Source organism: Rhinolophus hipposideros, assembly GCF_964194185.1.
Source record: "Rhinolophus hipposideros genome assembly, chromosome: 8".
Classification (NCBI taxonomy): Eukaryota; Metazoa; Chordata; class Mammalia; order Chiroptera; family Rhinolophidae; genus Rhinolophus; species Rhinolophus hipposideros.
Genome location: NC_138054.1, coordinates 65,708,107 through 65,730,874, shown reverse-complemented (window position 1 = coordinate 65,730,874; position 22,768 = coordinate 65,708,107). Strand labels below are relative to the sequence as shown.

The 22,768-nt window shown below is 45.4% G+C and overlaps 2 protein-coding genes across 3 annotated transcripts; one reads left to right on the top strand and one right to left on the bottom strand.

Annotated features, from left to right (window-relative positions):
- The first annotated feature begins 6,655 nt into the window (after positions 1-6,655).
- Positions 6,656-12,848, top strand: TMEM269 (transmembrane protein 269). Its single transcript, XM_081055386.1, has 5 exons — positions 6,656-6,855; positions 10,876-10,973; positions 11,647-11,790; positions 12,416-12,616; positions 12,700-12,848. Exons 1-5 carry the CDS (start codon positions 6,764-6,766, stop codon positions 12,834-12,836), a joined length of 672 nt encoding a protein of 223 aa, XP_080911512.1. The 5' UTR covers positions 6,656-6,763; the 3' UTR covers positions 12,837-12,848.
- A 2,158-nt stretch (positions 12,849-15,006) lies between these two features.
- On the bottom strand, positions 15,007-21,375 carry SVBP (small vasohibin binding protein). 2 transcript variants are annotated; one of them, XM_081055812.1, is made up of 3 exons: positions 21,345-21,375; positions 20,378-20,527; positions 15,007-15,427 (listed from the first exon to the last, which is right to left on the bottom strand). In XM_081055812.1, the coding sequence occupies exons 2-3, from the start codon at positions 20,489-20,491 to the stop codon at positions 15,341-15,343; spliced, it is 201 nt and encodes a 66-aa protein (XP_080911938.1). In that variant the 5' UTR covers positions 20,492-20,527; positions 21,345-21,375; the 3' UTR covers positions 15,007-15,340. The 2 variants fall into 2 exon arrangements, with proteins under 2 accessions (XP_080911938.1, XP_080911937.1); XM_081055811.1 differs by having other exon boundaries at positions 21,205-21,366.
- Between the last annotated feature and the right edge of the window lie 1,393 nt (positions 21,376-22,768).

The following is a 22,768-nucleotide window of genomic DNA, read 5'->3' as shown; positions in this document are numbered from 1 at the left end:
AAAAAAAAAAGAGAAAATATATGGTGATGGGAGGAGAACTGACTCTGGGTGGTGAACATACAAAGTGATATCGTGTTTCGTCGAAAATAAGACCTAGCTGGACCATCAGCTCTAATGCGTCTTTTGAAGCAAAAATTAATATAAGACCAGGTCTTATATAACATAAGACTGGGTATAATATAATGTATAATATATATGTATTATATATTTTGCTCCATCTTTTGGAGCAAAAAATATAAGATCCGGCCTTACATTAATTTTTGCTCCAAAACACGCATTCAAGCTGATGGTCCGGCTAGGTCTTATTTTGGGGGAAACATGGTATATAGATGATGTATTACAGAATTGTACACCTGAAACCTATGTAACTTCACTAACAATTGTCATCCCAATAAACTTTAATTAAAAAAACACAAAAAATAGAAATAGGTGAAATTAACTTTCATAGTACATTTTTTTCTAACCCAGTATATCCAAAATATTAACATTTCAACAAATAATTGTAAAAAATATTAATGTTATTTTAAATTATTTTTTTGAATCAAGTATTCAAACTCTGGTGTGTGTATATTTTATATGTACAGAACTTCTCAATTTGGACTCGTCATGTTTTAAGTTCTCTAGAGCCAGATGGGCTAGTGGCTATCATATTATTGCAAGTATAGACAGTCTAATCTTACTGTTCTGTTCTCCACTTCCTGTGACATCCAGAAAGGGAAGAAGCTAGAAACTTCTGGCAGATAGGGAAGAGGGACTTTCTTAGCTACCTCTGCTTCTCTCCTTCTTCTAAAGAAGCCTTGGGGATGTCCAGGCTAACAAATGCATGATCATGTAATAATATTAATAATATACTACTACTACTAATAATATGGAGGTTTTGCTCTGTGCTAAGCATGTCATATAATCTCATTTTACAGATTAGAAAATAGGTTCAGGAAAACAAAGTAATTTGTTCCAATTTACACATTTGGTAAGTGTTAGAGCTGGAATGTAACGTGGTTAAAAGTTAAAGCCAGTATTCAACCATTATGCTACCGTTTTTAATTGACCACTTTAATGGTCCACATGGCATGGACAAATTAAGAGAAACACAACAGAAAGAAACCGACCTTGGCTTGGACTCAGTACACCTCTAGTTGCCTCCATCTTGGTTACCCCTTTTAGTTTCTCAGAATGCTAATTCTGATTTTAGTGTCAGACTGTGTTCAGGTCTCAGCTCCACTAATTATTAATGAGCTACTTCCCATTCCTGTCCGTTGCTGTCCAACAATACGCTATAAAATCAACCAATTTTCTCTTCTGGAGAATAGGAATGCTGATACTAGCCTTGGGCATTTGAGAAAATCCAGTAAACAATGATAATGTCTGTAACGCATCAAGCCCTATGGTTGGTGACTAGTAGCTAGCCATTCCGGACATGCTAGAGCCTAAACTACTCTTTCCCCATCAGGTTGAAAGGAAAGGGCAGTGTCACTTGACCTCCTAGCTCCACCCCTTCTTTTTGCATATTCTCCTGTGGGGTCCTGGGAGCTCTTGCTCTAATTGAGCGCTTGACTAGGTTGGAGAATGTGGGGCAAGTGTTAGACCGGTGCCTGGGATCCTACCCAGTAACAAGTTTCTCTCGTAGCAATGCTATTCAAACAGTTGCCAACTCTAGACACCTCAGAGAGGCTCTTGCCTTCTCCCTCTCAGTCCTCTCCCACACCTTTGGGATTCCGTTCCACCATGGCTCCTAGTCTGGCTACTTCCCATTCCCGTCAGTTGCTGTCCAACAATAAGTGTTGCTCCTGCAACCTTACCTCACAAGCAGAATTACATAGCCTTCCTCCACAATGGCTGCCAGAATAATCTTTCTAAACCAACCTGACCACGTCACTTCCCTACTTAAAACGTACTATTTTCAGGACTGAGTGTAAATTACTCGGCTTGTCATTCACCCAACAAATACTGGGGGGGGGGATTTACTGTACGCATAAGCATCTTATAGGCACAAAGACACAGCGCTGATAAATGCCCTCCCCACACGGAGCTTACATTCTAGGGGCCCTTCACAATCTGGACCCCAGTAACCCTTTACAGCCCTGTCTTCCAAACTCCCTTCCAGCCCACCTCCCACTAACCTAGCTCTCTGGTCTCTTCCCCTGCCAAGCCTTCCCACACTCCCGGTGATGGAGAGACTAGTCCCCTTCTCTCAGATCCCTCCAATCCGCACCACACCCACTGCAAGACCTAGGACTTCCCTGCAAACTGGGGCCCCTCTTCCGCCAGCTCAAGTCCGGCTGCCCCTCCCCCGCCTCTCGGGGATTGTGAGCTAAGAGCCAGGGGTAAGAGGCCTGGGACCGGTGCTGCCGGCCCTGCTTGGGCCAGCCCCTCCCCACCGCACAGGGAGCTGGGAAGGAGTGCGGCCCTGTCCCATCTAGGAATATCCTGTCCCCCAGGTGAGCATCTGTGGCAGTGCTTGTCCCTCCCCAGAGCGGGGAAGAAGTTGTTACGAGGTGTGGGCGCCCAGCCCCAACTTCATCTCTTCCAGCTTTTCGCACGGGTGTCCTTGGCGGTGTCGTCATTGTCCAGTGGCGCCCGGACTGGATGCAGAATAGCAGGCAGGGAGGGGAGCGCCAAGGTCTCCAATTCAGAGGACCGGCTCCAGAGAGGCTGGCTCTCTGTTGTTGGGGGATGTTGGCCTTGAGGGCGAAGGGTGGAGTGGGGGCAGAGAGGAGGGCGGAGGACGTCTCTAACTAGTGATTGTGCCCTGTGTCCATTGCCTGCTGGAGAGGTAGGTCCACCTGGACTTGCTCAGGCCAGTGCTGTGCCCGGGGTTTCCCAGCAAGGACCCTGCCCCGCCATTCATTTCCTTTCCTGAGGAACCTCAGGGTAATACTAGGTCTCCCCTTGCCTGCCTTCTGCAAACAGCCCCAGTGTCCTGCCAGTTCTGCTCGCTCACATCTCCTCCCTCGCCAGTCTCATGGCTGGTGTCTTTTTTCTGCAGTTTCTCCCTTCCAGACCACCTTCCACTCCCAGCCTCTACCCGAGCAAGACACCTTTCTAACTAAACATCACTGCCTCCCTGTAGGCTGGAAGTCAAGGTCACACGGCTGTGTCACAACTGTGGCCACACGACCATCCCCTCGAGTCACTCCTCTCTCTCCCTTGGATCCAGGCTCCTCACTGTGCTTTCATACCTGCAATTCCTTTTGCCAAGAAGTTCCCCCTGCTTTGTTCATCCTTAGAGAGCCTCCACACATGTCACACCAGCAAAACCTTGCCCTGCTCCCACCCCAGCCTTAGTCTCTTTCCCCGCACACCTGCAGCAACTGGACATCCCCTTGTCCACCCTCCCACTCGCCACGCTGCCTTCACTGCCCTATACACATCCGCCTCCCCTACCAGACTCCGAGCTTCTTGAGGGTAGAGCCTGCATCTTATTCTTTCTGTCCCCAGAACACACAGGCCTGGCACAGCACGGCATCAGCAAATGTATTTTTTAAATGAGTAAATGGAAGATCACAGTGTTGGGTAGAGGCCACATTTGTTGAAAGGGCTGAATTGTTGAGAGTTCACTTGAGAAGGCTGTTTGGAGGACAAGCTGACCAGGCTTGATGCAGGCGAGAGAGGTGGTTTGGTGCAGTGAGAGGATCTCAGGAAGCACCAGAGTGATGGACACTGTTCATAGTCGCTGAACAGCTCCTATTGTCAGGCCTCAGGCTGGGCACAGGGGCCCTCCTGCTGCACTCACGTTGCTTCCCCTGTCGTAGAGAAGGAAGGCGAGATAGGCCATGCCAACAGAAGGTGCCAAGCGTAACATGGCGCACACAAAGAGTTGTGGCAGGGCAGAGGAGCACCTCACATGCTCAAGACGGGTGTCAGGCTTCCCAAAGGGGACCATCATCCAACCCAAGGCCAGAAGGAGGGCCAGAGAAGGGGTCAAGGGGCAGCAGAGACAGGAGGCTGAGAGTTGAGCAGGGCTCCATCATGAAAGGCTTGAATGCTAAATGAAGGAGCTGGACTCCATCCTGAGGGCACTGGGGAGGCACTGCTGGCTTCCAAGAAGCTGGGGAGTGACGTGATCCAGTCCTGCAGGCCACTGCTGTGCAGTCTCTGCCCCGTCCTGAGGAGCCTTCATTAAGCCCCCTGACACACTAGGCCCCTCTTCTATGCTGCATGGTCACGGCTCCTGTTCTGTGCATGGCTGATTTCTTCTGCTAGACTGAGCTCCTTGAGAGATGACACCAGGTCTTAATGTTCTCTGTGTCCTAAGAACCAAATGTCGCTCAGGACCAAATGTTTGCTGAATGAATGGATTGTTCCTTTTTCCTCTGGGTTTCTACAGCTCTTACTCCTAGGTGTACATCCTTTCACACCTGGGACCTGTGCATTATGCTGAAAATAGCATTTAATTGGGAAATGCTGGATTCAAATCCTGGCTCCACCATTTACTGGGATAAGCGCTTAACTATCCTGAAACCTGTTTCCCCATCTAGAAGATGAGGTACCACCAGGAACAGAGTAAGTCTCCATATGCAAGCATGAGTCTTGTTTTCCTGGATAGCCTGGAAATTCCCTGACGACAGGAGCTAAGGGTTTTCTCAGCACTGAGCTCGGTCTGAGCTCACAACGACTACAGTGCGCAGTCCTGTTGGTTGGTAGACAGCAGAGTCCAGAGGAAACTTACAGAAGTCGTCAGTCTTGATCTGCCAGTTCCGGTATGTCCTTGAGCAAGTTTCTCCTCTCTCTGAGTCTTCTTTGCCTTACCTGTCAAGCAGGTAGGGATAGTGATCCTTATCTGGCAGACCTCACAGGGCCAGTGGAAATCACAGAGGTACAAGGGCTTTGTGAAGGAAAGAGCTAACAAAGTAGACAATTGATCATTAATTTAAAAAACAAAACCAAAGTGTGAACTAGTACAGATGAGGTGTGTCTGGTAATCAGTAGACAGACCCCAGGCATCTGCTGACCGGCTCTGAGAGGCAGAGATGCTGGGCTACTTCTCTTCCAGCCAACAGTGGGCTAATGTGGAGCAGAGGTGTTTGGTCTTGCTGGGTTCAGCCCTGAGGTCAGGAGAGACCGGGGTGGAAGGATTTGTGGGAAAGGAGTGTGCACCCAGTCCTTTGCCCCCTCTCTCCCCATATTTCTCTGCCTCGCATTGCTTCCTGTCTTAGGTTTTTGAGGCGCCCTAGCATGAGAAGGTCTCAGGAGTCCCAGTGGCTTTGGGGATGTGGCCCCTGACAGCCTTGGTGATTCAGGCTGTCCTGTGGGAGCAGTGAGCCCACAGCGCCGCCCTGGGAAACTCCCAGTTCCAGACTTCAAGTCTAGCCCCTCCTGGCCGCTACCATCTTAGCAGCAGGCTTCACAGGAAAGGACGGGATTTATCTTAGCTGGTGCACAGACCAGAATGGCCAGGGGCTGTACAGAGGGGCTGAGTGGAGGCAGAGTCTCAGCTCCTTACCTCTAAAAATGAGTGAGGATTAAATGAGAAAACAGACATAAAAACACCTTGGAACTTGTATATTTTACACAAGTGCAGGATTATTATTTGTAGGTAATATGTTTACACCAACCAGTGCGGCCTCCCCGTTTCAAAGAGCACTGGGGCTCTTTCTCCAAAAGAAACTTGGTGTCACAATCCGTTTATGGGTAGGTAAGGAGTGTGCATGAGTGAAAACAGACGAGCTGTGAAAATGGGCAAGGCCAGGGGCTGTGAGAGGCTGGGAGGGGTGAGGAGGCCCAGGCAGGGCCTGCCCCCTGTGTGGAGGCTGTAGCTGCCCAGCAGGGCTGCTCTTTTGCTCCTACCCCACAAACCTCCTCCTGCAGAGATCTGTGCCCCCAGGGGAAGAAACACCAGAATTAGAATCAAACAGGTGGGATCAGGTCCTACTTACCTAGTATGTGACTTGGAACTAATATCTCCATTTCTCTGAACCTTACTTTTCTTATTCATAAAATGGGGAGAATTACAGCACCATCCCCCAAAGTCATCAGGATCAGAAGAAAGCACACAGTGAAAAGTGCCTTGTGTACTATTTCATGCTGGGCACATCCAATTTTTTTGTTTCTCATCCCTTCCCCTGTTGGAGCTGGGCTTGCTGATCTGATCGGGGCATGTCAGAACCAGGACATTGGGGCATCTCAGCCTCAGCCCTGTTCTTCTGAGGGAGTGAGCGAGGCTTGCAGAATAAAGGAGACTGAGTGCTTCCTTTCCCTCAGGTAGCCTCTTTCCCCCTGGACCACTCCTGGGGGAAGGGCATTGCCCCTTCCCAGTGTTTTTTATTCCTGTGGGGCTCAACCCAAAGTACCGGAAATAGCTTTGTAATTCAAAGAAAAAAAAAGAAGAAGAAGGTCTCACCTATGATAAAGGGCTCTGTGACAAAGAATGGGGGAAGGACCCATACCCCTTGGGCCATGGGGGTGCCAGGAGGGTCACCATATGGGCTGGAGGGACGGCTGTGCTATGGGGCAGGGGATGCACTCAGAGAGGGGTGGGGCACTGTGTTTGTGCCAGTTCATTTGCTTTGCCGATGGGCTTTCCCAAGACTCTCAGCTTCCACACCTTTGTCTTCACTTCCTGCGTCTCCTCCATCCACCTCCTGTCTGCCTCATTACAGCCAGTGAGACAGTGTTGAGAGGGTACATTCTGGGAGGTCTTGGGGAACAGGAGCTACCTGGTCCTTGGGAGCCTCTTTGATCTTGGGAACCCGTTGCCCCTCTCCCCTTGGCCCCAGGTCAGTGCACCAGTTTCTTCCTGACCAACGACCAGAGTCAGCCCCAGATGAATGAACTTTCCAGGAAGGATGTTACCAACACCTTGTCCCTGGTCAACATGATCCTGGGGCTCTTCTCCATCTTCTGCAGCTTCTGCAAGTAGGTTTGGGGCCCAGCGAGGTCTCAGTGACGAGCTGGAGCCAAGGGCATGAGGGAAGGAGAGCCAGGCCCAGAGGTCTGGCTCCAGGGTCAGGAGAAAGTATCATGGTTGGGAGTCAGGAGGTCAAGATTCTCGCCTCAGTTCTACCACCAACTTGATATGTGACCTTGGCTAGGTCCCCTCCCTGAGTCTCAGCTTCTCCATCTCTAAAACAAGGAGTTCACACTATGATCTCTATAGTTTCTTCCATCTAGGGCAGTCTAGAATGGTTTTTATGAGAAAATCAAGAGAGTCTGCTCTGATAGCCTTTACACAATCCTTGGGTAGGGCGGCTACCATTCAAATTTTTTGATTCATAAATTAGAACATATGATCTGGTAGAATATTTAAATTAGCACTGTTCTGGAAAATCTGAGACGTGTATATGGGCCTCCCAAATGTTGTAAGCGAATTATATTTCTGTAAATTGAATCATATTTCAATGCCTTGGCAAATCAGCTCTTTATAGATAAATCGTTTATAATGCAAGTAACATCCTCCTAATTGGTTTGAAACTCTATAACCATCAGCAGGTGACTTCTCTGGATCTGTTTCTCATGCCTAAAATGATTTTACTTGATGATGTTTTAAATTCCCTCCCAGTCTGAAAATTTTATGATTCTCTAAATCTGGGTTTTTGGAGTCTCATCAAGTGGGGCCTACCTGCAGCAGAAAATCTTTATCTTCTTAGTTCAGCTTGATCTTCTGGGAGTGTGGTTTTTATGCATTATGATGGGCCCAGTTCCCTTTAAACAAATAGGTATAGATCTAAACAAAGGAAATGCTGAGGTTGTTTGGGGACAGCTGAGGGCTGGGATAGGCTCTCTGGGCCACCCAAGCATTGCAATCAGGGTGTAGACTTGGGAATAGCCTTCTCAGGCAGGTTTGCCTGAAATTGTGGAGGCTGCTTTCAGGGGCGTCTGGGAACATGTGCTGGACAGAGCATAGAAGCCTCAAATGTACAGTCAGAAAGAGCTCTTGGAAGTCATTTACAGCATCAAAATACATGAGACAAAAACTGATAGAACAGCAAGGAGAAAGTGATGAATCTATCATTATTGGATATTTCAACATCCCTTTATCAGTAATTGACAGAACCAGCAGGCAGAAAATCAGTAAGGATATAGTTGAACTGAATAGCACCATCAATCAACTGGATCTAATTGATATTTATAGACTACTGCATCCAACAGTAGCAGAATATACAGTCTTCTCAAGCTCACCAAGATAGGCCACATTCCAGGCTAGAAGACCTTAACAAATTTAAAAGAATAGAAATCATACAAAGTATGTGTTCAGACCACAGGAAATTAAACTAGAAGTCAATAACAGAAAGAAAACTAGAAAATCCCAAACAACACACTCCTAAATAATACATGGATAAAAGACTCCAAAGAAATTGAAGTATTTTTAATTAAAAGAAAATGAAAATCCAACTTACCAAAATTTGTGAGATGCAATGAAAGCAGTACTTAGAGGAAAATATATAGCATTAAATGCATATATTAGAAATCTGCTCTATGACAAACAACATCCAGAGAATTGGAAGACAAACCACAGACTGGGAGAAAATATTTGCAAAAGATACATTGGAAAAGGGGGTCAAATATATGGTGATGGAGGGAGAACTGACTCTGGGTGGTGAACACACAATGGGATTTATAGAGGATGTATTATAGAATTGTACACTTGAAACCTATGTAATTTTACTAACCATTGTCACCCCAATAAATTTAATTAAAATAAGTAAAACATGTTTGCAAGTTCATTGACACTTCTTCCATGAAATTTTAAGTGTAATTCAACCTCCCCTTAAAAAATAAAAATAAAAAAGATACATTGGATAAGGGACTATTATCAAAATATACAATGCTTAAAACTCAACAATAAGAAAACAATTAAAAAATAGCCAAAGACCTAACAGATACCTTACCAAAGATATATAGATGATATAGAAGCATATGAAAAGATGTTCAACATCATATGCCATCAAGGAAATGCAAATTAAAATAACAACGAGATACCATTATATACCTGGTAGAGGGGCCAAAATTCAGAACACTGCCAACACCAAATACTGGTGAGGATGTGGAACCATAGAAATTCTCATTCGCTGCTGGTGGGAAGGCAAGATGGTACACCACTTTGGAAGATAGTTTGGCAGTTTCTTACAAAACTAACATAATCTTACCGTGCGATCCAGTAATCACACTCTTTGGCGTTTATTCAAATGAATTGAAAACTGTGTCTACACAAAAACCTGAACTTGGATGTTTATGATGTTTTATTCATAATTGCCAAAACATGGAAACAACCAAGATGTCCTTCCTTCGGTGAATGGATAAATAACCTGTAATCCAGACAATGGAATAGAGTGCTACAAAGAAATGAGCTATCAAGCCATGAGAATACATGAAAGAAATTTAAATGCATATTATCAAGTGAAAGAAGGCAATCTGAAAAGGCTACACATTCTGGAAAAGAAAATATGAAGAGAATAAAAAGATCAGTGGTTGTCAGAAATGGGTGGGGTTTGGGTAAGACATGAATAAGTAGAGCACAGAGGGTTTTTAGGACAGTGAAAACTCTATATGGTATTATAATGATGGACATATGTCATTATACTTTTGTCCAAACTCATAGAATATGTAACGCCAAGAGCGAACCCTGAGGTCAACTATGGACTCTGGGTGACGATGTCTCAGTGTAGGTTCCTCCTTGGTAACAAATGTATCATTCTGGTGTGTGAAGTGAATAATGGAGGAGGCCATGCATATGTGGGAGCAGGAGGGATGTGGGAAATCTCTGTAGTTTCCTCTTAATTTTCTTTTAAAACTTCTAAAACTTCTCTAAAAAAAATTAAGTCTTAGAAAAAAATTGAAAAGAAAAAAGATCTAAAACCAATAATGTAAAACTTCTACCTAAGAAACTAGAAAAAGAAGAGCAAATTGAATCCAAAGTAAGCAGAAGAAAATAAATAATAAAAATTAGAGCTTAGAGCTGAACTTAATGAAATTGAAAACAAGCAGTTGGCGCGGCTGGTTAGAGTGCAGTGCTCAAAACACCAAGTTCGCTGGTTCCATTCCCACATGGGCCAGTGAGCTGCGCCCTCCACAACTAGATTGAGAAACGTCTTGACCTGGAGCTGAGCTGCGCCCTCCACAACTAGATTGAAAACAATGACTTAGCATGGAGCTGATGGGCCCTGGAAAAACACACTGTTCCCCCAATATTCCCCAATAAAAAATTTTTTAGAGAAAAACAATGAAACCAAAAACTGGTTCTTTGAAAAGATCAATAAAATTGATAAGCCTCTAGCCAGGCTAAGAAAAAAAGAGATAAGACACATATTACCAATATCAAAAATGAAAGCAGAGGCATCTCTACTGATCCCATGGGCATTAAAAGTATAATAAAATAATATTATGAATAACTTTGTCCCCACAAATTTGATAGCCTACATGAAATGGACCAATTCCTTAAAAGACTTAAGTTATCAAAACTCACAGTAGAAGAAATAATCTGAATAGGCTTATATGTATTAAAGAAATCATTTGGCATAAACCCCTCATTTTACAGATGGAGGAACAGAGGCCTAGAGAAGGGGGAAGTGATTTACCTGAGAATTCACAGTAAGATGGTTGCAGAGGCTGGGCTAGATTCTAAGACCTTTGTGCAACTGAATGTACCTGGAATTTAGAGTTGGAAGGAACCTTAGTGATTACCTCGGGATTTGGAGCACCCCTTTAAGACTATGGGTTGAGAGTATGGAAGGGATATGTGTGTGTGTGTGTGTGTGTGTGTGTGTGTGTGTGTAAAACAATGTACATCAGAAAGGATGTGAGTGTGGGGACATTGCAGGGGTGTGTACCTGTGCAAGTGTAGGAAACATATTCAATGTATTGGAGATGTGTGGAGTGATTGTTCCGTAGACACTATGAAAGAGCTGTTCTGTTCGGGCCTGCTGGCCTCCACTTTAGGAAATCCCACTGTGCCTCCTGGATGCTTCTGGTCAGCTTCCTGGTAGACATGGCAGTCAGGGCAATGACCAGACACCTCAACATCTGCTCCAAATTGGGTGAGTCCAGGCCTCAGACCCCTAATCCCTGACCCCAGAAGTACCCATGTCAGGTCAGCTTCTCCATCTTCTCACATCAACAGGTCTTCATCAGTCATGGTCCTGTTCCCCTCCCTCGGGTATAGCAGAAGCAGCCTTCGAGCAGGAGCTGGGAGCCCCGCAGCCTAGCCCTAGCTCCTCCGCTGGCTCACATGCTGATCACTGGCCATCCTTGTCCTGGCTTTGTTTCCTTGTCTGCCCTGCTTCCCTGTTCAGGGCCAATGCAGGGACTGGGGGTGGGAGTAGTGGTTGTAGTGGTGCGGGGAGGAGGCGAGAGGGGAAAAATTACTCTGAGCAGAGCAGCTGGTTTTAAATACAGTATTTCCATGTAAGATTTTGTTTGAAAAAGAATTCCTACATAGTTTATCAATTTGTATCCACTTGAAGTCCAACCCTTGCATGTGAAGAATGGGGGAGCTAAGACCTGGACAGGGAAAGACTTGCCTAAGGCCACATGGTCAGTCTGAGGCAGAGCCGCAAAGAGACCCGTCTTTGATCTATAGACAACCGCAGGCAGCTGTAGCCCTCTGGGACCTCAGACCCTGCTTGTCCCAATTCCAGCTCCCCCACCAGAGGGTACTAAGGTACAAGACACGTAAGTATAAGTTCTTCTAACCTTGGCCTTCTGGAGCAGGAGCTGAGCTGAATGACATTGCTGTCTTCACAACCTTTGGCCTGGCCTCTGCCCTGCTCCTAGGTGTGGATGGGCCTCTGAATGCGTTCCTGGCCATCATCTATGTGTTGGCTGCTTCTTTCCGCCTGTGTTTTTATTCAGCTGGTGAGTGGAACCCAGCCTTATGGCTGAGGTAGGCAACAGAGGGGGAGGAGCTGCTGGATGCCAGAAGCCTGGGGTGTAAAAGAGTCCTTCCTTTTATAAAGTCCCTCTTCCTTCCTTCTCCTGTGCCCCAGACCCACTGGAGGCTGCAGGCTGCATTGGCAGAGCCCTGGTATGGGGCGCAGGGGCCCTCGGTTCTTGGCCCAGCTGTGCCTTTTTCTCACTGTGTGAACTCTGGATGGAACACATGGATTCAGACTCTAGAACTAGAGATCGTACTCCAATTTCCCAAAACAGATGGGAAGAATGAGCTCTGGTGAGGGAACTGCTTAGATCCCAATGCAAGGGAATGCAGATGCGACTAGATCTCAAAGGAGCCTTCTACAGAGGCTTCCTAGGGCCAGGGGGCACGTCAGGTCCTAGCTGGCTGGCTTGACCTTGGGATCCAGTGCAAAACGCACACATCATCTCTGGGGACAACTGAATGCTTCACAGTCTGTCACTGTCCTGGGATTAAGGGGATTTGGAGAGGGGGGCAGGAAGACCCACAGAGACAGCGGCTTGCTTCACGCGGATACCTTTAGGGCAGTGGGAAGCAGCTAACGCCCATATTTTCCTTCTCTAGCAGGCATTCCCCTCACATACCAGGGCCTACCCTGCCCCTATGCTTCCTGTGTTTTGGCCTCCACTTCCCTTCTGACCAAAGGCAACACGTTCATTCTCTCTTGCATGGCCTCACTCATGATTCTGTTCATGATAGACCAGAGCTACTACCCACGTGATGAAATCCTGGAGTCTGAGAAGTGGAAAAAAATGGTTTATCTAGGAGGTGAGTGGGGATGGCAGAGTAGAGGGTGGGAAATACACGTAAGACGGCTTCATAAAAACTGTCGGCCTTTTTTCTTCTTCCAGGTATCATCGTGCTGCTATTGTGTCCATTCTCACTAACCGCTTTTTACTGCCTGATGTGGTCACTCTCCTACATCTTCTTTCCAGATGTTCTGTGGGGCAAGGCAGCATGTCTTAGGCTACAGCACCAAAGAAACTAAGAAGCTCTACTCACGTCCACTGGCCTCTGTGGGTTTATGCCAGCCTGGTGGGCCAAGCCTTGCCTTGTCTTCACTAAACCTTTCCTTGTTCCTGTGTTGTGCATGTGGTAGATACATATGGCCTTGAACCAGAACAACCCACAGTAGGGCCAGCGGCTTTCACTTCTTCCCTTTTATTCAGGGATCTGAATCCCTTAAGGACAACAGTTGTTTGTGTCACGTGGAACAGGATTTTTTTCCAAGCTAAATTTGAGCCAGGTTTGAGTTCCAGCTCTCTTACCACCTGGGTGACCTTGTGCACTAAGATTAATTCCTTGGAAAGAAGTGAAACCCTTCAGAATTAGTACAGCCTCCACCTTGGCCCTGCGTGATGGTCATTACTCCACTGGTAGGGTGGGGTTTGGCACTAATGCATTTTTTCCTTTAAAAAATGTTTCGATTACAGTTGACATTCAATATATTAGTTTCACATATACAGCATAGTGGTTAGACGTTTATGTAACTTACAAAGTGACACCCCCGACAAGTCTAGTACCCACCTGACGCCGGTTATTACAGTATTGACTATATTCCTTATGCTGTACTTTACATCCCCATGACTATTTTCTAACTGCCAATTTGTACTTCTTAATCCCTTCACCTTTCTCACCCAGCCTCCAACTCCCCTCCCGTCTGGCAACCATCAGTTTGTTTTCTGTATCTATAAGTTTCTGCTTTGACTGTTCATTTATTGTTTTTTAGATTCCACATATAAGTGAGATCATATGGTATTTGTCTTTCTCTGTCTGATTTATTCCACTCAGCACAATACCCTCTCGGTCCATCCATGTTGTTGCAAATGGTTAAGATTTCATTCTTTTTCATGGCCGAGTAATATTCCCTTGTATATATGTACCACATCTGTTTCCAATTGTCTATTGATGGACACATAGCTTGCTTCCATATTTTGGCTACTGTAAATAATGCTGCAATGAATTTACAGAGTCTAGCTCCACAGAGCAGAGCTAATCCCAGGACAATCACATTGCCCAACTTGAACACGTGTAGGATTTTGTAACTTAAAATTCTATATTTCAACAGTCTAAGCTTCTGTCTTTTGTTTTGTTTAGAGATCATACACATGGCAGCTTGAGGGCATCATTTGGTACCAGGTCCTCATTATGTGTTTCCTAAGCTCTAAAATATTAAATTCTAGATAATTAAATGCCACTCCATTCTAAAATCCAAAGCAAATAAACAGTATTACATGGAACCCTAAAGTACAACTCAAAAAGACCGCAGCTCCACTGAAAGATGAGTCCCCAGCACTGCCTGGGATACCAAGGATGGGATACCAAGGATTGTTGGCTGGTCCACCCTGTCCTCAGCTAGGGCACCCGACCACCGTTTACCTCAGGGTGAACTTTTTGAATGTTTGTGACAAATATGCATTAAATCTAAAATTAGGATTTAAAAACAAAAATCTAAAGACGTCCACATTGCTGACCTGACGCTACAGGAACAGAGAACACCCCTCTTCCCCACTGCTCTCTATTCGTATCTCTAGCATTTATATTTTTTGTGAGATGACTATGTCTGTGTTCCACTAGATATTAAGTTCCTTCAGCTTATGCTTTTGGATTTGTGCTGCGTGCTGCAGTGCCTGGCACTCAAAAATGTTAACTTTGGAGATGAATTGATTCAGTTGTGCATTCTAGTGAGCTATATGCCAGGTGACTATAATGTGGTAACAAATCCACAAATATCCATGAGCTCAGACATTCCAGTCTGAATATTCCCATCATAGACCTATTTCTGGGCCTGAGAGTCACCCCAAAATTAAAAAGCAAAAGTGCCTGCACTCCCCTTCCTGTTGGTGCAGGTCCGGGGCTAGCTGTCTGCACTCACAAGATGAGAGGCTCCTCGCTTCCAGCCTCTGATCTGGAGCAGTGGAGTAAGAGGGCACAGACTTATACCTGTGTGGTTAAAATGGAGGGCAGGAGAGGCTGCAGAGCTTCAGCCCGGGAAGAATGAGAACTGGAAGCAGTCACGTTCTTCTCCCCTCTCCTCTGCATTCCCCTCTGGAAGGAGCAAGGCTTTCCTCTGCTCACCTCAACTTTTCTTTCTATTGCATTCTTTTTGACTCCACTTTCTATGGCTAGGCACCCCCAAACTAAAGTATGAGCAAATGCACATTTTATTAGTATTTTATTTGTATTTTTGGAGATTTGCAGTTTCACAAGAAACACTGATTTTTTTTCTCTCAAACAATATAAAAAGGTTAAAAAAAAAGAACACTGTCTTCAAAGAATAAAACAAGTCTCTTCAGCAAGCATTGGGCCAATTCTGATTGGAGGAACCAGTGAAGCAAAAGTTACACACAGGAAGTTCAGATTTATCCAGTTTTAGGAATAACACAAATGTCTTCTTGTTTAGTTCTGTCAGGCTCCCAATGGGCCATCTCAGCTTAAAAGTGGGAGCTCACAGACAAAGCCTCCAGGGTCCAGCTCCTCTGAACACTCGGCTCACTCACCAGGAGGCTGCATCTGTTTACAGAACTCATCAAACTGCTGCTGCTCCAGCTCAGTCATGACTCTGTTGAGGGCATAGATCTGAATGGGAGAAAAACATGTGTCGCAATGGAGGCAGCTGCTCAACATATCTTCAGACACAATAGGCTTCGTCAAGTGAAAATGCCAGAACCGCACCAGTAGTGCAGGGACAGTGACAAGGGAACAGGACAAGTAGATACTAATTCCATTTGGGTTATCAGGAAACAAGCAATGAAGCAGCTGACTTAATCTGGCCTTTCGAGGATCAGTAGGATTTGAACAGGTAGAGATTGGGGAAGGGACTTGATAGGTGATACGGGAAGGAAGGGATATTATGATTTAATGAATCAATTAATGAAAAATACAGGATTAGTTCTGGAAACTTCAAGTATGCTAACATGAAGGGTATTACAGAGTGGGGTTTGGGGAACTAGAGAAAACAAGTGGTATGTTGGGCCTTAAATGCCACGCCAAGGGGTCTGAACTTTATCTGGCTGACTCTGGAGAGCCAGCAAAGGCAAGTGTGCTGGGGAGCAGCTTGCTTATATCCGGGCTTTGGGAAGGACAGCTGGAGACCATGTGTGGGATGCAGTGGGGGGAGGAGAGATTATAGGCCACAGATTATAGGAGGCATCTATTGCAACAGTACAGGGTGGGGGTATTGGGAATAGGATCGAGGGCAGGCATTTGGGTGGAACGAAAACTGCAAGAGACATTCTAAGGTAAAGGCAGGATCTTGACCTTATTCCTCACCTTTATCCTTACAATATCAATGTCTCCACTAAAGAACAGAAACATAAAACTTCCCAATTTGTAGAAGGAAAAAATGAAGGGGCATGTCTGTGTACAGAGGAAATAACTTGATTAATTAAAAAGAAGACAAGAACGGAGAAAAAAAGAAACTGAGAAGTGAGACACATAGAAAATACAAAATAAGAGCAGAAATTAATGAAAAGGCAACCAAATGTACAATAGAGAGGATCAGCATAATTGCAAGATGGTCCTCTGAAAATACTAAAGCAAACTCTGCAAATCTCTGACATGAATGATCAAGATAAAAAGGGAGCAGACACAAATAAATACTATTACAAATTAAAAAGAAAACATAATTACTGATGTAATGGATATTACAACAAAACATTATGAACTTTGTGTCAATAAGTTTGAAAAGGTAATGAAATAAATTCCTAGAGAGCAAAATGATCAAGACTAGAATAAACAGTAAGACTGAACGATCCTATATCTTTTTTATTGTGACAAGAGCCTGTAATCTTTAAGAAAAATGAAATTCCAAACTGATGAAAATAGTTACAACTACACAAATGAGTCTTAAAAAACATAATACTCAAGGTTAAAATGGTCAAGTTTTATATAAATTACCGCAATAAAAACAAGTGAATAAATTTGAATGGTTTAAAAAAAGATGCCAGGGTGGCCAGTTAGCTCAGTTGGTTAGAGCGCGGTGCTCTTAATAAGGTTGCCGGTTCGATCCCCACATGGGCCACTGTGAGCTGCGCCCTCCACAACTAGATTGAAACAACTACTTGACTTGGAGCTGATGGGTCCTGGAAAAACACACTTAAAATAAATAAAAAGTTTAAAAAAAGAGGCTGACTGAAGAGAGCCAGTCACAAACTACAGTAACAGATATAAAGTTCAGAAACGTGCAAATCTAGACTATATTGTTACACTACGAAGCATTATTTAGGAGTACACACAGAAATTGTAAATTAATGAGAAACAGCAAGGAAGCGATTAGCATGAAATGAAGGAATGAGGTGCCACTGGGAAGGGTTGGGACATGACCAGAATGGGCCCCAAGAAGCTCCTAAGTGATTGGTCATGTTCTGTTTCTGTAGTTGGGGTAGGTACAACGGTGTTTGTTTTACTCATCTTCTGTAAGCTGCACACACACACACACACAGTTTTTGAAACCTCTTTATTGACTCATGCTTTAAATTTGTAATCTGCACATTACTGTCCTAGGGACTCAGAGGAACATTAAATATTTAGCTTCTTGGAGACCCCCAGATCAAGGAGGCAGGCTCGGAGGAGAAAAGGGAAAATGAAAGAAGCAGAGAAATAAAAGAGACTCAAAACTGGTCAGGAAATCCGAACTAAGGAATGAGACTCAAGAAGAACAAAGAATCACCAAGAGTGTCAAATGCTGCTTGAACTGCCAAGTGAACTGCCAGTCACCCTCACTTCCTCATTCACAGCTGATTTTCTGGAATGTGGCATCCTTGCAGAACTGAATGGAAACTGTCTCTCTGCCTCCCCACAAGGGGTCTTGTCACATTCCTATTTTAGGAGATGACATTCCAGGCAACACAAATAAAGAAAACAGCAAGGCAGCTACAGGGCAAAGCACAAAGCAGGAGCTGAAGGACAGAAGACCTGCTTAGATGGCAGTCCTGCCCCTCAATTCCTCATTAATTAGGGATTCTGGTCATATCGCTTCATCTTAAAATGAGGATACTTTCAACTTCACAGAGCCATGGATCTGGTATCTCCCTACCTCACTGCAGGAAGCATTTACCAGGTTAAAATGGGAGGGACAACAGTACCTGAGTAACGATAAAGCCCTGGTGTGAGCTCCACGTGTGGCCATGCATGTGCAGGTGGGCCCCGTGCCTGCACATCTGAAGAGCTCGACTAGTGCCAGCTGCTGCGAGAGTGCAACGCCAGCGTTACGTTCCAGCAAGTCAACATAAACACAATCAGTTGTTCAGCTCAGTGTCCACACTGAAAGCAAGCCGACCGCTTGGAAGCACAGTGATCCCTGATAACAACTGCTGCCATTTACTGAGTGCTCTCTGTGCCAGGCCTTGTGCTAAGTGCTTCCATATAACATTTCTGTCCTTTATAACAATCTTGTGAGGTAGATCTCATCCTCATTTTACCAAGGAGGAATTGAGGAACTGAGGTTCAGAGAGGTTAAGTGTCTTATCCAAGGTCACACAGGAAGAACTGCGATTTACAGAGGGGCTGGGATTTGAAGTCAGACAAATCTAACCTGTGGAACCTCACCAGAAGGGCATCAGTAAGGACATCTATCCCCATGGTGTGCACAAAGGACAGCCCTCAAACTATTCACCAAAGTGCAATGCGTCAAACCATCAGGGGCTTGGATCCAGGAGGGGACAGGGAGGTGAAGGAAAAAGGGTGACAGCAATTTGTTAGAGTCCAGGTCCTCAGCTCTCAGATGGTCTGCCTTAATCCAAAGGCAGATTTCAGTTTATGGATTAAGTTCACACACACTTTTAAAATTACTTACTATGTTTACCGCCTGCCTCACATACTGAATGCAAGCAAGCTCCACAGGCAGGTATTCTTCCTCTGCCTTGTCTGGTCATGTATCTCAAGTTCCTACAACAGTGCCTAGGACATAGTAGTAGCTCAATATTTGTTTAATGAATGGATCAGATTAGCAAAAATTTAAAATCTGCCACTGTCAAGTGTTGGAAAAGAAGTGAGCAATGAGAAATCTCTTACATTGCTAATGCAAGTACAAGCCTGTACCATCTCTTTGAGAGAAATCTGGCAACGTCTAGTAAAACTGAAACATACCCAGTAGTTCTATTTCTAGTTATACATGCCCTACAGAAATTCTAGTACAAGTGCCAAAGAAGACATCTAAAAGTTTTTCACTACAGCATTGTTTGTAATAGTAAAAAAGTAGTAAAAAAATAGTAAAAAAAATAGTAAAAAAGGAGTAAAAAATAGTAAAAAAAAAGTGATAAATAATTTAAATGTTCATCGCTGGAGAAATGCGTCAATATACTAAAGTGGATTCATAAAATAAGACTATTGCAAGCAGTGATGAGGAATAAACTAGATTCTTATATTAACATGAATAGTTCTAAGAAACATAATGTTAAGCAAAACACAAAATAAAACATGGAATTTACTAATGTAAAATTTTAAATGTCAAAGAATACTGTATATTGTTCAAGGATATCTATTAATATATTTGAATGTAAAAAATAGTGGTTGCCCATGGAGAGGGAAAAAGAGTATAAGACAGGAGATGGACAAAGGAGACTTCAAATTTATATGTAATTTTAATTTATCTTACTTTAAAATGTCTCCAGGCAAATAGGACAAAATGTTAACCACTACCAATCTGGAGTACACAGTACCTAGGTGCTTGTTATAATATTTTACTTTTCTGTATTTTTTAAATTTTTCAAAAAAAAAGGGAGGGGGAAATAAATGAAAAAAATAAACAGAAAGAGGAAAAAAAGTGCATCAAGCTTTCCTTTGATATTAAATAGTAAAATAAAATACTCATGTCTGGATGTGGTTCAACCTAGACAATGTAAACAGTTTAAGCTTTTTATTCACAAATCGATGGTAAGTGTTGACTGAACAAAGGACCCATTGATGGGGGTAGAGCTTGGACCTCTCCTTGGACCTCTCCTTGGTTATGAGCAGCCATCCTCCAGGCCAAATCCAGACAGACCATCTGGGCTGGGGTGTCTGACACTTGCTCTCTCTCTCTGACCCCTCCCTTACATGTCCCTTCTCTCTCTCCCTTCTTCCTTCCCTTGGGTCCCCACCACAAAAGCTCTGCACCAGGAGTCATCTGGAGACCTGACACTGGTTGGGGTTCTGACAGTAACTTGGCATGTAACTGTGAGCTGTCCCTTCACCATTCTGGACGTCAACAATCTCCTCTCTAAACCTGGGAGGACACCTATTTTGCCTGGAAGGAAGTAGGGCTTCCCATCACAGTACTCCTCTCTACTACCTGTTTCCCTGAAAATAAGACCTAGCTGGACAATCAGCTCTTATGCGCCTTTTGGAGCAAAAATCAATATAAGACCTGGTGTTATTCTACTATAAGAGGTCGTATCTAACATAAGACCTGTTCTTATATTAATATTTGCTCCAAAAGATGCATTCGAGCTGATTGTCCAGCTAGGTCTTATTTTCGGGGAAACATGGTATTTCTCTAGCATTGTCTCCAGCAGACTACAGGTGTACAGGCCCCCTCCTCAATCTTACCTCTGCCCTTTGTCTTTGCTTCAGCTCCTGCTGGGCTGATTTCTGCTTGGCCTTCTCTACTCTGGTGACAGGTTCTTTAACTTTGGATTTCTCTTTACGTGCAGGTGGATCCATGACTTGGATTCTGAATACTTCTTAGTCAACTCTGGCCTGGATGGTACAGAAAGAGGGAAAGGAAAGCAAGAGAAGAGTTAGGGGAAGAAGATGGGAAGGGGGAAGTGAAGGAGGAAGAAAGAAAGAAAAGTAAAAGAATCGCCAGTCACTCGCCCAATGCCCTAGCTCAGCCCCCTCCTTTCACAGGTGAGGCAGTGGCCCGCTGGAAAGGGCGCCGCATTTGGAGGAATAAGACGCGAGTCCCAGCAATACGACCTCGCTGGGCGTTCCCAGGTCAATCTCCCCATTTTGAGTCCCAGTTTTCTGGGACAATAGTGCATTCCCCGGCCTCCTTCCAGGAGCTGCTGTGTGAAGACCACATGAGAAGACCCAGGTGAAAGCTTTTCACACACCGGAGCGTTCAGTCCCCAACGTGGGACTGTTATAATTCCGCGGCACCGAGGCCCGGAGGGACAAGTCAGCCGCAGTCCCCAGCGGGGCAGGGAGGCCCTCGCTTGGCGCCACGTCCAGCCTAGGGGCTAGGGCTGTCCTCAGCCCTGCTGGACAGTTACGGCCCCGGCCGCCGCAGGGCCCCCGCCCTCGCCGTCCGCGCGGGGACAGCCGCCGCCCCACCGCTCGCCGGGCCCGCCCTCGGCCCGCCCCCGCCCGGGCCCGCCCCCCACCGGCCGCCAGCCCGGGGCCCGAGCCCGGCCCCGGGGGACGCTCCCTCCTACCGCTGCTCTCTGCGGGTGCAAAACGGCGGCGGGCGGCGGGCGGCGCTGGGGGGTCGGTGCCTTCCCTCCCGGCCTCAGGACTTTGGGGCCCCGCCGCGTCGCAGACACTGCCCCACGCTAGGCACCCTCCGGACCCCTACCTCCCCGACTGCAGGCCCGAGCCGCGGCGCCTCGGAATGGGCGGGGCCGGGGCGGGGGCGGGGCCGGCGCGCTCGGAGGCCCCACCCTCAGGCCGAGCCGCGCGTGCGCCGGGACGCTGTCGGGAAGCTTGGCAGAGGTGCTGGGGCTGGGCTTGGGGATGCTTAACGAAAGCTCTTCCCCGGAGTATTTTCTGGGACTGCTGCTAGGTAGGCTCTGAAGGGTGGGAGCTGAAACCTGGGACTAGAATTGTAACTTTCGGAGCCTCAGTTTCTTAATTCTAAAAGTGGGGATGCTGAGGGTCCGCCAGATGGCTCAGTTGGTTAGAGCGCAAGCTGGTGGCCACAAGGTTGCCAGGTTCAATTCCCACAGGGGATGGTGGGCTGCGCCCCCTGCAACTAAGGTTGAAAATGGCAACTGAACTTAGAGCTGAGCTGTGTCCTCCACAACTAGATTGAAGGACAATGACTTGGAGCTGATGGGTCCTAGAGAAACACATTGTTCCCCAATATTCCGCAATAAAAAAACCCCAAGATTAAAAAAAGAATAAACAACTAAACAGACTGGATATAGGATTTGAAAGAGTGGAAAAGCCAAACTAGAAGGTCGGAAAAATAGTGGAGCCACTGACACAAGTGAAGGCATGATGAGTTGGCTAGGGAAAGAATGAGGAAGAGCATCAGTTAGAGGTGTGTGTATGAGACAGAATGAGAGAAAGAGAGAGAGATTACTTTGCACTTACATGTGGCATTGGGCCAGAAGAGTTGTCCAGTAGTATGTTTGGACTGGATTTGAACAAATCATGTGTAACAAGACATGACTGAAACCATTGAAAACATGTGAATGTAGACTGGATATCAATATCAAGGAATTGTTATTAAGTTTCTTTTTTTAATCTTAATCATTGCTTTTTTTTAATTGGGGAATATTGGGGAACAGTATGTTTTTATAGGACCCATCAGCTTCACATCAAGTCGTTTTCAATCTAGTTGTGGAGGGCGCAGCTCACTGGTCCATGTGGGAGTCGAACCGGCGACCTCGGCGTTAGGAGCACTGCGCTCCAACCACTGAGCGAACCAGCCACCCGAATTGTTAATTTGATAGGTGTATTAATGGCATGATTTGTGTGTGTGTGTGTGTGTGTGTGTGTGTGTGTGTGTATACCTTAAAAATTATTGCTTTGGCAGCATCATTGAAAATGTCAACACAGTGAAAAAGCAAACAACGGCTTAGTGTTATGAACACAATGATACTGGTGGACCTCCTGAAAGTGTCTCAGGGACTCCCAGAGCTCAGAGACCACACATTGAGAACTGCTGTCCTATAGAAACTTTGGCACATGTGAACCAGGAAACATATATCAAAAATGTTCATAGCAGCATTGTTTGCAAAAGCAAAAGCCTAGAAACAACCCACATTTTCATCA

Excerpts from the sequence above, each read along its gene's own strand:
- TMEM269 (XM_081055386.1), top strand. The coding sequence starts at position 6,764 with ATGAATGAACTTTCCAGGAAGGATGTTACCAACACCTTGTCCCTGGTC. Across the intron at positions 10,974-11,646 it reads CAACATCTGCTCCAAATTGG|GAGCTGAGCTGAATGACATT; the intron begins GTGAGTCCAGGC and ends CTTCTGGAGCAG. Across the intron at positions 12,617-12,699 it reads AAAAATGGTTTATCTAGGAG|GTATCATCGTGCTGCTATTG; the intron begins GTGAGTGGGGAT and ends TTCTTCTTCCAG.
- SVBP (XM_081055812.1), bottom strand. The coding sequence starts at position 20,491 with ATGGATCCACCTGCACGTAAAGAGAAATCCAAAGTTAAAGAACCTGTC. Across the intron at positions 15,428-20,377 it reads AGCAAAGACAAAGGGCAGAG|ATCTATGCCCTCAACAGAGT; the intron begins GTAAGATTGAGG and ends TCTCCCATTCAG.